The sequence below is a fragment of the Opisthocomus hoazin genome, chromosome 1 (genome assembly GCF_030867145.1).
Source record: "Opisthocomus hoazin isolate bOpiHoa1 chromosome 1, bOpiHoa1.hap1, whole genome shotgun sequence".
Lineage (NCBI taxonomy): Eukaryota > Metazoa > Chordata > Aves > Opisthocomiformes > Opisthocomidae > Opisthocomus > Opisthocomus hoazin.
The window spans coordinates 78,705,872-78,722,088 of record NC_134414.1 but is presented as its reverse complement, the minus strand read 5'-3'; the positions used below and the strand labels follow the sequence as shown (position 1 = coordinate 78,722,088).

At 48.8% G+C, this 16,217-nt stretch overlaps 2 protein-coding genes across 7 annotated transcripts in view; one reads left to right on the top strand and one right to left on the bottom strand.

The window, feature by feature from the left end:
- Nucleotides 1-8,328, bottom strand: part of GABRA5 (gamma-aminobutyric acid type A receptor subunit alpha5) — a 58,388-nt gene extending 50,060 nt beyond the window's left edge. Inside the window, exons 1-2 of one of the 4 annotated variants that reach the window (XM_075427262.1) lie at nucleotides 8,211-8,328; nucleotides 6,848-7,000 (exon numbers count right to left, since the gene is read on the bottom strand). In XM_075427262.1, the coding sequence (XP_075283377.1) occupies nucleotides 6,848-6,933 (86 nt within the window). In that variant the 5' untranslated portion in view covers nucleotides 6,934-7,000; nucleotides 8,211-8,328. Of the gene's footprint in view, nucleotides 1-6,847; nucleotides 7,001-7,306; nucleotides 7,381-7,865; nucleotides 7,914-8,005; nucleotides 8,026-8,210 lie in introns of those variants that run through there. The other 3 variants (XM_075427278.1, XM_075427286.1, XM_009943890.2) reach the window with 3 other exon arrangements.
- Nucleotides 1-16,217, top strand: part of GABRB3 (gamma-aminobutyric acid type A receptor subunit beta3) — a 211,944-nt gene that overhangs the window by 57,661 nt on the left and 138,066 nt on the right. The gene's annotated exons all lie outside the window — the stretch shown is intronic.

The window sequence follows — 16,217 nt, the reverse complement described above, 5'->3', positions numbered from 1 at the left end:
CAGAGCATCCCTCTGAAGAGCTTGCCTTGCAGAACGCTTGTAACACACACGTTAGGCTTACCTAACAGATCAGGATTTATACAAAGAAAGACAAGGGACCTCAACTTGGTTTTACCTGCGCAAAGTTTATACTAATGGAACCTCGCTGACACGCCTGTAACGGGTCTGGAAATTTTAGTGACAGGAGACCTGACTCAGGATGAGCTACTGGTGGCCACGTGGCCCTTCACAGACATGGGGACTCCCAGTCCTGTGCCTGTTCCCTTTACAGCTTGTGTGCTTCTGCTGGAAAAGGGAAGGATGGCAAAGCCTCTGGGGAAAGGTGAGCAAGATTGGGTGGTGGGAGCACAGGTGTGACTCCCAAGAACGCCAAAGCACCTACAAATGCCTGGCCAAGGAGGCTCCTCGCAGCATGAGTGCCGTCGGCACTGCTGTGACCCTGAACCAGCTCAATGCTGGAGAGCCCAAGGTCACCAATGAGTTCCCCTTTGCTGCAGGTAAAGGCATAGCTGTGAATCTCGCCCATTTTTCAGGCCATCCTGTCTCTCCATGGTCAAAAGATCAGATTAACTCTGTTTTCTACGCTGTGACCACACCATCTAGCGAGTAACTGAGGCAGACAACATCGCGGACGTGTTTGACTGTAACGGTAGACAGTTAATCCAGCAGATGCACACTGACTGCAGACATATTAGACATCCTTGCAAGCCGGACCATTTGAGACCAAAGACTGTATGCTTTTTTGTGAATCACTGTCAAAGGGATTCACCAGATAAAGGTGAATATTTACAAGCAGCAGCCTAATACAAACAGGACACAGAAGTTACAGATGTTCTTCCTATGCAGCAACCATAAGTAATGCTTTAGTAAAACACTAGAACACTGTTTTAAACTTTTCTCATTTATCTAGCTTTTTTTTTTCATAAGAAAGATACGTATCATGCTGTCCGCCTGTGTCACTGTATCAATGTAGGAACGCATTTTCATTTTCCAATGCATCTGACAAAAATGCGGAGAGATCAAACTTCATTTCGTTCCTGCAAGCTTCATAAGCACCAGTGACTAGACAAGGGGAGAGCGATCTAAATTAGTGCCTCATTAAGTAAAAATGTGAGGTCAGCAGCACGCATGTGGCTCAGAAACAGCCTCAGCAAAACCAGCCCACCTCTTCTCTGCTAATTAAGAGATACGGAGGAGACTTGCAGGGTGATTAGGAAAGATCCTGGGAGAAAAGGACCACAGAAGTAAAATGTAGGTGTTGCTATGGGAGGTGGGAACAAGGAATGCCAAATGCAGAGCCAGGATTATTGCAAAGGTACAGTGCTGGGGGCACAGGATGCAAAGCTCCACCAGCTTCTCTGCTCTTGAAAAAGCTTGTTATTTTTAGTGCTTACGGCTCATTTCAAAGCCAGCTGAACTCAGAGGGAAGATTTCCATTGAACTATTTTTGTAGGGATGGGACAAAATACACTTAATTCTCATAATCGCTCCTCTGAATCTAACAAGAGTAACTGATGCTGCTTCCTTCTATCTCCGCTATGTATGTCTTTCACAAGAACAGTATACACACCTCAAATGCAGAAATACTTTTCTATCTCCACAAGAAAAGCTAATTAATAGATGAAAACGATCGAGAAACATCTAGGGTGAAGACTCATAAGAAGTCTGCACTTCATCTGCAAAACTGCGATCCAATTTGTATTTGGCAGATTGCTTCACCCGAAAAAGAAGGCATCTGATGCTGAATTTCGGAGAAATGTCAGTATCGTGTGAAGTTGCATTTGTAGATGGATTGCTGTTTGCCATTAGCGCAAATGATACTTATTCTTTCACAGAAAAGTTAGGGTTTAATCTGTATTTTTGTGATTGCTCACGAAATAGCAACTCACGTTTTGGAGCAAGTGCGGAGGTTGTCTTTTATGGCATGAGATGTTTAAATTGTACTTGCAAAGTTACGTGCATATATTAGATACCATAGCTCTGTGAACAGTGAGTAAACAGGCAATATCCTAAATTATTTCCACACAGCTAAAGATTAGGTTTTATCAACATATTAGTAGGTAAGCACATTATTGCCTCTCTGCAACCAAAACTGTTTTTATAGCAGATGTTTTCAGTTACAGATAAAAATAAACCCAGAAAATGAACCTCAGGAAAATGCTAAGAAAATTCAAAGATAATTGCATTTAAAGCTCATTACTGAACATAAACTACACCAACCAGGAATACTTCTCATCACATTTATTTAATATAGCAATTTCAGGGTGACTGAAAGAATCAGAAGCCACAGAAGGGGCCCATCAGTGTAAAATGTAATAACTCTCTAAAGATTCTCAGCTACCTCTTCCGAGGAGTTCATCGTTTACCATTTCAAACATCACTGGATTTTTTTGCCATTTAGTCAAAATAACAACGGGTCCTACTGATAGCTTAGCTGTAATAAGAGGAAAATGTATGATAGATATTTCATGATTTTCCCAAAATCTAAAAAAAAAAAAAAAGTAAGAGACACTGGAAAAATAACTGAGGAGTATTTTGCGACTCAAAGTTGTTTTTTTCTCTCAGCCTCTCTCTCTCTTAAAAGTAGAGTTTCCAACAACTTGCTTTAGTAGGACTGGAATTATACCAGAACTCCAGACAAATTAACAGTTTGTGGAAGAGAAAGTGGAGAACGCACTTGCGCACTTTTGGATATTGTCAGCTGGCCAGACATCAAAGGATTTACTTTTCTAAGTTACCTTCTTACCACCCCTTTCTTACAGATCCCTGAGATACGAAAATGCTGATATTTTGTGAATTTGTGCAGTGCAGATTCAATTTTTACACATCCTTAGGAGAGGGGAGGGGACCGACTGAAAATAATGAAACTTTAATGGTCTTAGAAGATACTTAAAGAATAATTTAATTATTTTATTTAGCAAGAGCAGTATTTTACTACCTTCTGGGAAAGAGCAATTTGGGAGCAGTGCAATGAAAGCCTGTTTTCCATAGGGCGACGTCTTATCGTCCTCACCCCCTTACACCTTAACGCACGCCCCTTTCAATATCCTGAATTTCTCCCAGTCACTAAACACCTCCCAGTACTCTCAGCTCAGGGATGCTGAAGCTGTAGCTTTCTGTTCAGCAGAGGGACAGACTGATGTCCGTCTGCCTCCTTCAAGCAGTTCTTGTTACCCACTTAGTTTTCCAATTATCAAAATTGTCTAATGGGTTCAAAAAGCTATCTGGAGAAGGAGAGGAAAACGGAATAGAAAATATAAATGGATAAGCATGACTGCATAAGCATATGATAATTCTTACAACATTAGTCTCAAAAATATGAGGAAGAGCTCCCTAGCATGTGCAAGTACTTGGAAAGGGATAAACCAGCAGAACTAACTGCTTGTAGTTGCAGAGACTAACTTGAAATAACAGCCTGAAGGAGAGGTATGTTTAGCCCAAATAGCAGGATTATGGTCTTACTGATAAGGATTGTGAGCTAGTGGAAAAGTATGCGAAACTACAGACACGCCACGGACTGAATTCTTACAGTGTACAGCGAAGTCTTGTGTTGGATACATTTAATTGGTATCTTCTGTTTTCTGTGTTTCTACTATTATAAATATTATTAGCAGATGGCAACTAAACTGTGGTTACACCAACAACATCCGTCCCCATTGGTTTCGGCTCTCGGACAGATTTCTGAAGTGGCACGTCGGAAACGCAAATGCACAGGGACTGTGCGTCACGAGCGCGTCCCCAGAGACTTCCCCGAGGACAGTCTGGGGTTTGCAAAAAAAGATGCAGGATGCAGTCAGGCTGGCCGGCATGGGGCCGACCACGCGCTACCTCATCTCAGGGAGACCTCGGTGCAGGCAGCCACCCATCGCACCGACCCTCGCAGGGCTGCAGGCGGTGGGTTCCCCGCGGGCCAGAAAGTGCAAGACGCTGGGCAGTGCCACGGCACCCACAGAGCCTGGAGGGACAGGACCCTGCGCATACCGATTTCCTTCCGGCGGAACACTCACAGCGTTGCTCTTGTGGGCATCGGTCTGAAGGGAACAGAATGCAAATTATTTCGAATTTCCATTGACCCCTGGCCAGGAGAGTACCCATCACCTTCTGCTTGGTTTTGTCAGCCTGACCCCGTGGGCCTTGCGCTCGTGAAACCGCAACCGAATTCAGTGCAATCCTTCATGTAAAACAGATTGGAGGAATCAGGCTCTCGTCTCACCTGAAAACACTCTTCAGGGCTCTATCTGACTTTTAGTTATTCTCTAGCTCTGTTATTAATGTTTACTTTCAAGACATTTGTGAACCATCTTGAAATACTTCGGTAAAATACCTTAACTCGTTAGAGCACTATACAACTCAAGGCCGAATTCATCCAAGCTTGAAAAAGCCTTGACTCGTGCTGGACCGTTTCTGCAGAAGTAGACTCATGAAACTGTTACACCAACAACAGTGGGGGGCTTCCCATCCTCTTCTCATTTCATCTATACCTTTGAACGGATTGGACCAGTGATTTTTCTTTAAATAACTTCTACCAGCTATGACTACAGCCCTTCTACTACCATCTATTGATGTGGACAGCTCTCCATAGTTATTCCACATTTATGCTAAACATTAATCACAGACTTTTGACGAGATTTCTGAAGTAGCCTAGGAGACTGAGATACGTAATTCCTGTTTATTTTACCAGGCATTGTGCATCAAAATCCTCCAAGGTGGCTTTGGCTATGTCAGCAAAAATTGTATTTATGATTTCATATAAATATGGAATGACTATAGAGATTCCTAGACAAATATCCGCCTTTACCTGTAACGTCCTAGTATTTTGCTTTTTAATTTGTGTTCATTTGACCAATCACTTTCACCCAGCACATTAAAAAATGCACTGCAATGTAACAGCGCAGTCCAAACATGGATGAAGCTAATAAAGAAGAACCTGGTAGCAGCAGCAAGTATCATCAGTATTAGATTCTTGCAGTTAATATACCATCCTACATGTAAATTGTACCGTTCTGTCCTGAAGAGCCAGTCCCAAAGCACTTAGCAAATTACACTGTGAAACTGCTTCTGCCTCTGAAACAGAAGCGCTGGAGCATCCTCCATCTTTAGAGCAGGGTCAAAATTCAGCCCTCAGGCAGCGTGTGAATGGTGCAGTGAACTGGAGCTGCTTATCTCTGCAGGCCTGGACTAAAATTACTAGATCAGAAATGGCGGGGGAGGGGGGGAGTGGAGGTTATTTGATGATCTCATTTTAGTGCACAGAAGCTTTTTGAGTAACTCGCAGAAAACAAGCGTCCTAGTTTCCCCTAATTGTCCTGTTCCGATCATCTGCCAGGTTACAGGTCACACCGATTCCTACCTGGGACTTAGATTCAGTATTTGCTCTGGAGTCAAAATGGACAGTTAAACACTTTTTTTTTTTTTTCCCCTTTTTTTTTTTTGCAGCCTCGTCTATCTATTCTCCTGTTAGAGGAGTAACACAGTTAAAAGACCCCGCACCAAACAGGTCGTGCTCAGCTATTGCAATGTGCTGCCTTCTGCAGGGATGATGGACAATCAGGAAGGACTTAAGGTTACTGTCCTCAAGATTTTCTCAATGTGGGAATACTTTGTCAAATTACAAACCTGTCAAGGCAAGCTGAAAACCAGTCCCACACTACCCATGCCCTCTTTGTTTCTATCACAAAGTCCAGGGAGAGTTTTGCCTTAGACCACAGTGAGAGCAGGACCAAGCTTTTCCAAGGTGAATAAATCAGCGTGCAGCTCTTTGCACCCTTTGCAGCGTGCAGTCCTACAACCATTCACATACGCCACTGTGGTCACAGGCTTCCACCTGCCTACACAGGACACACGGTGGAGACAGGGCTAAGTTTTGCTCACAGCATAGACAGTCATCAAGCAAAGTTTGGTCCTTCTTCTCGTTCCCATCTGGAAAAAAACACTTTGCTTGAAATCAGAAACTGATTTGCATCTCTGTTTTGTATCTTTTCACAGCAAGGAATTGATGGGTGTGCTTGTGAATCAGCACGTTGGGAGGATTCTTTTTTTTTCTGGTGAAATCATAAATAATTGTTCTCCTCCACAAAGAAGAACCAACCTACGTTTCCAGAGCACTTGCAAAATGCTTTTTCTAGACTCCACTGCATAGCCTGATTTTGGAAAGTTTTTAAGATCTCTAGGTTTAGGAAAAAAACATATAAATAGGGACTTTCTGTTCGGTGGTGTGGTTTGTTGGGTTCCCCCTCCCCCCCCCCCCCCCCCCCAAGAGCTACAGTAGGATTATTTCTTAAACACAGTTTTCAGAACATCACTGTCAGGAAAGTATCCAAATCAAAAATAAGGAAACAGGATTCCTTGCTACGTGCTTCAGGGGAAACACGATTTCTAAATATTCTAGCAAGTTTCAGACTCAGCCACCCCGCTGAGCAGTCACGATCTCAGCTTACTCACTATGAAAGCCGGCACCAGCTAGCAGCACGCACCGAGTCCTGCTGTTGCAGCCTTGCACTACTGCCTGTAGCCCGCACCCGCCAGGTGAGAGGGAAGGTGCAAGCCCTCCTCCTCCTCCTCGCAGCACCGCAGCCCCCAGGTCAGAGCACTCAGCAGCTGGAGGCCCGGTCTGAGCTCCCTGTGCCCCCCGAGCCTTCCCACAATGGTGTCACGGGCATAGAGAACCGATAAGAGACAGTAAATCTGAGCAGGAAAGCAAATCGCTCCCTCCCCCCTGACACCAGCACATTAAGATGAAACGCAAAGCCCGCTTGTTTTGTTCAGCTGCTCTGCACCACACGGAGCCAAGGTTTTTCATTTCCTTCAAAAACCCACAGCAAAAATTCAAATGCAACTGGCAACTCACCCGAAGTGGCTGGCTAAACTCATGGAAACGCAGAAGAGGAATAAGTTTTTGATCATGCTAAAGCCAGAGGCCATCCCATTGTCCATTCCAGAGGAGAGGAGGAACGCAGGTGGTTGCTTTGGTAGAGGTGCAGCTGCTCACTCTCTTCTCAAGCTGCAACAATACAAAAAAAAAACCCCAAAGATTAATTATTACACGGACAAACAGCAGGACAGTCGAGTTCAGCTAACACCGCATCTTCTGCTATCTGTGCTTTTCACAAACTTATCTAGGCTTATGTAAACATCAGCTGTTTATGTAAAATTGTATATCTTCAAGGACGTGTTTTACCTTCTGCTGACAGCAAACTGCAAAACAGGAAAAATTCTTAGCGGCCCAGTTTTCCCCTTATATTCGTCCGCCGTACAAGTAACTACAGAAACAGTCACCATTTTCCAAATGCCAGTTTTGACCCTTTACCTATTTCCACAACTTCCACAAGCCTGCAAACCCAGGGCTGCGCGCAGCCTCCGCATCCCTTCCTTCCATCGCAATATTTTTTCCCATTAAATACCCGGCTTCCTTTTCCAGAATCCCAGCTGAAATGCCAAGAAACACCTACTGCTTCTTGGAATTCATGCTGCTGATGCACGGCTCGGCAAAACGCGGGTGGGATGGGGCGAGGTGGGATGGAGGGGGGGGGGGGGGGGGTGGTAAAAAGTGACCTTCCTCGCAAAGGCACATAAACCTCGCTCTAGCACCGAGAATGACAGTCAGGTAGGTGCTTCAGCGGCTGCTGCTTTTCGGATACCTGCCTCAGCGACCAGATCACCCATTTCAGCACTGGGCACTAACGTTTTCCTCTGTGCCCTATTAAAAAAAAACAACAAAAACAAAAACAAACCACCCCCCCAAAAAAAATTAAAAAAAAAAGCCTAAACCGACAAAAACCCCAAAACAGCCCCCGAAAACCCCGCCGGAGGGGAGCTGCCTGCATTTTCCACCCGTGCCCCCCGCTCCACACCGCTCCGCAACTCACTCTCCTCGCCCGGCCGGCGCAGCGAGGCGCAAAGCCCGGACCAGGAGCCGCCCTCCGGGGCTCCCCCCGCCGCGGGGTCCCGCTCCGCTCCGCGCCGCTCCGCTCCCGCCCGCACCCGCGCAGCCCCGACCCGCCCGCACCTGCCCGCCGACTGCGCACCGCTCCGCACCGCTCCGCACCGCTCCGCACGGCCGCCCCTCCCTGCCCTCCCCTGCCCATCCCCGCGGCACCCCCGGGCTTGCCCCCCGCCCTCCCGCCAAACTTTCCCGCGGCCGGCGGCGGTGCGGGCAGGGCTCCCCGCCGCGCTCCGCCGGCCCGGGCCGGGCGCGGCAGCCCGGCGCTTACCCAGCCGCCGGCGGGGGGACGAGGGACGGGAGGGGGCGGTGGTGGTCGGGGGGCGTTTGCCCGAAAGTTGCGGAGCGGGAGCGGCGGCGGCGCTGCCTCCCCGCCGCTGGCAGGCGCGGCCCCGCCGCAGCGCCGCGCCCGCGCCCGCCCCCGCGGCCGTGAGCGCGGGTCGGTGCGCGGGGGCGCGCCCGCCCCCCGGGGACCACAGCGGGGACCCCCTTCCTTCCCAGGAGGGGCCGCACCCGGGACCGCCGGAGAGCCGGGAGGGTCCTGCGGCTCCCCAGGCCCCCCGGGAGCGGCCAGCCCCCCCCCCTCCCGGGGCAGGGCCCTGGGCGAGCCCTGCCCGCACCGACCCCCGGGGGTCCTGCGGCTGTGGGCAGGGCCGGCCCCACGGCGGGTGAGGCTTGCCGGCGTACCCAGTGCCTGCACACACACATACAGGCACATACACATATACAATATACATATACAATATATATACACCCGCCCCCGCACGCACATAGACCCGTGTCTATATTCCTTCTCGGCAGCAGGCGGACCTGATCCAGACCGTGGTAGCCCCCAAACGCCGCAGCGGTGGGGCTTTTGGGGGACTGGACTAGATGACCCACAGAGGTCCCTTCCAACCCCGAACATTCTGTGATTCTGTGATTCTTTACGCCCTCAACGCAAACTCCTTGTGCATCCTTGTCGCTGGACTCCCGCGGGCCTAGTGCCGGAATCAAAGATCTCCGTGGGCCTCCGGCGACCTCACAGTTTCCTGGCGGCCACGTGCAGTCCCAACCGCTTCGCAGCCCCAACACAGCGAGCGTCGCGCTCACCACGCGCCCGGAAGACGAAACAAGCATCGTGCCATCCCAGTCCCCGTGGACTCTTTGGGGCGCACGCAGAGTATGGTGATGCGCGCGTGTCGCCCGTGACGAATACGATTCCAATGTCTGCTTCTGTGGCCGTGCTTCGATATAATGCTCCCAACTCCTGTCCCCGCCTGAACGAGGTCCTGTGCAGCCTGCTGTAGGTGACCCTGCTTCAGCAGGGGGTTGGACTAGATGACCCACAGAGGTCCCTTCCAACCCCGAACATTCTGTGATTCTGTGATTCTGTGAACTCAGTTGTTAAATGAAGAGCCCTGGCGAGGTGATGTCTGTCTTTCAGGCGATGTTACGGATCAAGGAAGCATTTGTCTTTTTCCCATGTCCATAAAAAAGGTCTGTGAAACGAATCCCTCTGCTGAAACAGGCGCAGCGGTTCTGCAGCTCGTCGCCACAGCACAGAGCGTGCTGCTGCACCCGCGCCTGGCTCTCCCTGTCCAGGGCCGGTGTTGGAAACCGGTCCTTACGAACCCAAATTGTTGGGGTTATTTTTGGTCACGTGTGGTGCTCGGCTGCATTCGGGTGTTCCAGCCACGATTCGCCACCTCAAACAGCGTTGCCCCTCGCCGTGCCTCGGCCAGACCCCGACAAAGGCGGAGTGGCAAACAACCGCTGCCGCCGGGACGGCGTCCCCACTGCTCGCGGGCCTCGGCGCGACGCCACGTGGCACTGGGCACCAGCAGCTCCTCGCCGTCATGCTCGCACCTGGGAGCGTTCAAACCAGGCTTTTCGCGGTGCCTCAGTGTCCCGCGCCAACTGTCCAGACGCCTCCGTGCTGGTGACGTCGTGAAGCCAAGTGGGCTTTGAGCCGTTCCGTGCGGGGAGGCCGCGGGCAGCTCTCTCCAGAGGTTCCCTCACGGGGGGGGTGAGAGACAAGCGTTTGGAGCTCGCTGGAGGGAAACCGCGAGGGAACGTCAGAGGAAAGAGCGAAAAAAAGAAGAGAAATCGAGGACTGCCGGCTGCCGTTCGACTCGCCGCCGCCAGGGGGCAGCGCAGCTCCGCGCAACGGCCGGCGGCGGGCGGGGCGGGCAGCGCGCCCCCCAGTGGGCGCGCCGGGGAGCGGTGGCCGTGGCCGGGGGTCCGGGCAGGACCCTCCCAGGAGCCCGACCGTGCGGTAGCAGCGCGGCGCGGAGCTGGCTCTGTCTGCCAGCTAGTGACAGCCAGCGACGCGGTGTATCCAAAGCGGGCTGCTTGTCATGCAAGGTACGAGCTCCCGGGCCAAGGCGCCTTCCGGAGAGCTCGTCAGCCGCTGGCGGCGCGGATTTGCAGGTCAGATCCCTGCGGGATGGCGGCTTTGACCCACAACCGCTGAGCTGTTACCGTCGACGGAGAGGTCTTTGCTCCGAAGGCAGCGGCAGCACCATACGCACCCTCAGCTGGGTGGTTTTCCAGGCGCTCCCTGGTGATTCACTCTCACCCTGTTGGGACGCTCGGCCCCCTCAATCAGTGTTAAGGGACGTGTTGGGTTCAGCGTGTGTAGCGCTTGCTTTTCACAGAATCACAGAATGTTCGGGGTTGGAAGGGACCTCTGGGGGCCATCTAGTCCAACCCCCCTGCTGAAGCAGGGTCACCTACAGCAGGCTGCACAGGACCTTGTCCAGGCGGGTCTTGAATATCTCCAGAGAAGGAGACTCCACAACCTCCCTGGGCAGCCTGTCCCAGTGCTCCGTCAAATGTTTTTGTTTGCTTGGCTGGCTGGTTGTTTCCTGCGCTGGCGCTCAGCAAAAGCCAACACAGCCTACCAGCAGCCATTTCACACTGTGACTTTCTTTAATATTTAGGAGGACGTTTGTGTGCTCCCTCTCTGACATTTCTCCTCCCTGCATCATGAAGCAGTGCTGCTTGTCCACAGAGATAACTGCATTTGAGCACAACCGTCCCTTACACGGGACTGAAACAACAGAATGGACAAGTCGTGCTGTGAGATTCATCGTGGCACGCTTGAGAACTTACGCGCTCGGGAGCTCACGGGGAGACGCGCACCAAGCCCTGACAGCGTGGTGCTCTGTGCTGGAAAACGGCTGGTTTCTCCAGCAGCCAAAGGCATCTCCGTCCCCAGCCAAGCTGCTCCTTCTTCTCCCAGGAGAGCTACAGAAAGCTCCTGAGGTTGCCAGGAGGTGTGACATGCTGCAGGTACTGACCCAAGCAGGAGGCTCTTCAGAGGCTTTCTCTTCTACCAAAACATTTCACTTCTGATCTCTGGGTGGAGAGGACTGACTGTTTTCCTGAAATCTTCTCTTTGGCCTGCTAGCTAAGACTCCACAAAATGCAGCGCTTGGGACAGTGATTTGGGTGACAAAAATCCTTTTCCAACAGAGAGCAGTCTGAATTCATCAGCCACTACACGAATCCCTAACCATCAGCCAACACCAACTTGGCCGCTCTCAACGCAGAGACTGCGTCTGAACCACGGGTGAAAGTCTCGTGTCCACTCCTGTTTCTCTCAGTGTTTGTAGAGATCACAGTCAAGAGGCTTCTGCTCAGCCCTGGTGAGACACACCTGGAGTGCTGGGTCCTGCTTTGGGCTCCCCTGCACAAGAGAGACATGGGAACAGCGGAGAAACTCCAGCAAAGGGCCAAGAAGATTACTAAAGGACTGGAGCATCTCTCCTATGAGGAGAGGCTGAGGGAGCTGGGACTGTTCAGCCTGGAGAAGAGCAGGCTCAGAGGGACCTAATCCAACTGGTTAAATACCTGGTGGGAGGGAAGGAAGAAGAGGGAGCCAGGCTCTGCTCAGTGCTGCCCGCTGACAGGACAAGGGGCAGTGGGCACAAATTGAAAAACATCAACTGCCATCTGAACACACAAAAACATGCTTTCACTTGTGAGGATGACAGAGCACTGGAACAGGTTAGCCAGAGGGGTTGTGAAGTCTCCATCCATGGAGATGTTCAGAACCCAAAGGGGAATGATCCTGGGCAACCTGGACTCTGCTGGAGCAGGGGGTGGTACTGGCTGACGTCCAGAGGTGCCCTCCAGCCTCAGCCATCCTGTGATCCTCTAAGCTATGAAATCAGTGTCATCCTGAGAAACTCTCTATTACTTTCCCCAAACTATTCCACAGCTGTATCTGGTGGTGTAACGATACAAATATCCTGGCTGGTGTGAGAGGTATTAGAGTCTGATAGACTTTGAAGCATTTGGTGCTATTTGTGAATCATAAGGAGTGATATTAAAAGCCTTTTCTTCCCCTCATGCGTGCCCCTTCTACAGTGTCGTGGACACCCGTGAGACATGACCCGTGCCCTGCGTTTCACCTGCCTGACGGGCTGCGCTGCAGACAGAGCTGCGTTTAGGACCCGGCGTTTGGGTTCTTTGTTTTGTGCATCCCAGTGGCAAAAGAGAGCGACTTAATTGGGCTTTGTGAAAGGCGACTGGGGGCAGAGTGATGTTGGGAAGAATTGCTCAGAGAGAGAGCTGGTCCCTTTTTCTGTGACACAGAATAGATCAGCGGTGCCGCTGGGAGAGCGAGGCAGGTGATCGCCCTCCTCGTCCCAGCAAAATTCCAGCTCGCCATGAAAAGCAGCGTCTTTAGCAAGCGACACTGATGCTTCTGCGTGCTGTCTGTTGTGATTCCCAAATCTGCAGGTTCAAAGGTCTGAAAACTTCATCCGGAGCTAATCCTGAGCAGGTTGCTTTCAGCACACATTCCGTTTAGCAACGAACCAAAGGCTACATTTTCTGTTTGTTGGTTCATCCTATCCGTTATGGGCAACCTGCGCTTCAGTCCATTTCCACCTATTAGACTAACAGCGGAGCGAACGTCGAGCGTATGCCTGAACGCTGCTGTCGTGGATTTACAACATGCCCTAAGCTTCAGCGTCTCTGAAAATCAGTCTAGGCACCTTGCAGAGGTCCCCACTCTGAGACGAGAGCCTCGGGTGCTGGCAGCCCTGTCTCTCAAAAGTGGCTGGCAGGAAATTTAAATGAGTTTGGATCTGTATTAGACACTTTGCCCCATTAAACCAGGGAAATGATATCTAGAGATACCTCCCCCACTTGAAGGAGTGGAGAACATTTCCAACATTTTTCAGCCTATTGTAAGGTTTTAAATCCTTGGATTGGAGCATTAAAGTGAGCATTGTCTGTTGCTTACAACGGCATCCCTCTCTTTCTGCTTAAAGACACATAAAGGGGCTCCAGCTTTTTCCCCAAATTCACCTTCTTGTCCGATTCCTTACAATTCCTTTCTCCCTTACAGATCCTACCCTCCCCACAGGTTAAGCCAGTCGGTCCGGGTTTACACAGTTGAAATTCCACCTGTGTGGCTGAGATGAGTGTAACTGCGGAAAGCCTGCAGCTGGTCGGTGAGGAGCACGGGGCCAGGGCCGGCGGTGGGGTTCAGGCCTGGCACGCCCTTGCAGTGCCTTTGCAGGGAAGCGTTGCGCACAGGTGGGCTTTGATAGTTCACTGGTATCAGTTCAGCTTGCCGATGAGATGATAGCCCTTTTCTCCTCTGACCTCGAAAAGAGAGAATTTCCTTTACACCAGCGGAGAGCAACCAAAAGTCAGAGCGTGGGGTCAAACCTGCTCACAGGTGGCTTTCCCATGGAAGAATTGAGGTTTTATTCACACCCTTGCCAGGTTCAGGTGTGAAAACTTCTCCCTGTTCCTGCAGAGTCTACCAAAGACTGCCCTTGAGATACAAACCATGAAAGCCAAAGAGGTTTGCAGTGCATCCTGAACTGCTAGATCATCATCTTAGATCCAGCGAGTGGAAGGGGCTACCTAGCAGCAGTCTCTCCTGCACCACACCGTCCACAATTTCCACAGCAATATAAGCTGTGACTTCTGGTTTGCTTTCCTCTTGCTTTGTGAGAATACAGGATTTTTTTTCTGGGTATCCATGAACTCTCCAGGAAGTCACCTCCTCTGTGAGTGTTCTATCCCATGAAGAAGTGCCTGCTATTGTCTCACCTTGAACCTGCCCCTGGTTTCTTCCATTGTTGGCACCATGTTTTTAGCAGAGATAAGATTGTGGACTAGTGAGACTGGCGTGACAAGTTGAAGGAGATTTGAAATAAGGGTGCCACCCAACCAAAGTTTATAACCCCAAAATCTCTTAGATTTGACATCCTGTGCCAAATTAACAAACTGTTATCACGTACTTACATGGACATAGTGGATACAGATGTGAAGTTCACATTTTGCCCATATCTGAGCTAGGCCCATCACAGGTTCCCTGCTTTGCAGCCATAGACATTGTGCTAATGGTATGGGAATGACAGTGCAAACTGATGCACGTGAGCTTCTTAGCAGGCCTAGTGAGAAGCAGGTGTATCCAATAGCCAAAGTTAGGCATATATGGAGCAAAGAGAAGTACATTTTGTCTTCTCCGTCTGTGTGCTTACTCAGCAGTGGCAGTCATTGTATCCTGATGCTCCCAGGCGATGGCCTGTGGATCTTCCAGTTCTCCGGAATTTAACTGTTAAACATGAAGTATCTAAACCATGCTTTTGCATAGAAAGAAACAATAGTGTAAAGGATGAATAAGTGTTCTCTAAAGACGTGAGATACCTGTAACTAATGCCTTCAAGTAGATTATACTATGTTAAACACTGGGGATACATGCTTACATCTAAAAAGTTACAGTCTTCTGCGTAAACTTACAGGTTTTTTATTCCACACAAGAGAGCATCGACTCAGAAAACCTCTGAACTGCAACTTTATGATCCTATCATATATAAAATACCTTTAGTTAATTTCTTCAAAATGGCTGCATTTACTGATCAGTATTCTAGCTAGCTAGAGTAGCAGTTATGCCTGTATTTGACAAACAGTGGGTCATTAGGGTAGCACTGTATCTGATCCTTAAGGCCTCGGTCCTGTCTGGTGGTTCGGGTGCATCTTTTCTGTAAATGCGACACTGCGTGGTGCACTCCTTGTGAGGACAGAGCACACCTTCAATGACACAGTGGAGTGAAAAACCAACTTACTCGGTGTTCTGAAGCATCCAAGTAAGAGAGTGCTTTGTGGAGAATAACCACAGTGATTCAGTTTCATATATATGATTCATAAAGAAAAATTAATCAGGCTTAAAGTACAGCATAAAACTTCTGCATCAATATCCAAGGGTTTATGCATATGCTAGTGTGCATGTAATTCCTTCATAACAGGAAGGAGAGAACAAATCTTTGAAGGAACAACAGAGAAATTCATTGAACAAAGATGGAGGAATTGATATTGATAAATTCTTCAGTAAGTATATGTTCAAATATTCATAATGGATGGAGGGTGAGTGTACCCATAGACCATGTAGGACTACAGTAACCTAATGTGCTTAGTGATATTAAGGACAGAGTATTTAAAGTTTGGAAATTGGTTACAGACAAGTGGTACCAAAATCTATTTAGGAGTATATCTCTTGAGTTTTACTATACATACATATGTGTGTACATCTCTCTTTCATATTTAGGTTATGAGCTATAAATATTTATGCCTATTGATACATGTGTGTACATACGAAGTCTACCTGTCAACTGGGTTTTGGCTATGTAAATGCTAAGATCGGATTAGCACGTTTTAAGTTGTGATCAGCTCAGATCTTCTTGGCTGTGATAGTGTCCATATTTACTGTATTTCTCTCTGTTGTTTATATTTGTGCTGGGCATATTGACAGAACTCATTATTTCTGTTTCCCATCTATGCAGGTAACTGTCAAAGATATCAACAAATACTAGTTTCCACTTCTGTAAAATTTTGCAAATGCTTTCAAGTCACACTGTAATGATTCATTGTAATAATTAGCTGCTGCTACAAAAAAATACATTAATGCATACCACTTGGAAAGCCACAGACACAACTTATATTTATTTTAGGATTTGCAATATACTGATTTTCAAGCTGAATTTATTGGCAAGGGTTAGGTGGGAATAAATGTTCTCAGCAGTTCCAAATCCCATTAAATGTGAATTTTTTAATATAGATTCAAGCGTTATAATTAATAAAATTGCAAGAAAAAAGAGTTTTAAATTGTTCAATCTAGAATTAACATTTACAGAAATTGGACAGAGCTGCTAAAAAAAAAGATTAAAAAAAAAAAGAGAAAAGAAAAAGGAAATAACCTGAAACTGCCCTGTTTCGGAAAAGATATCAATGGTGATATCACAATGACCTATGCATAACACTAAGGGAT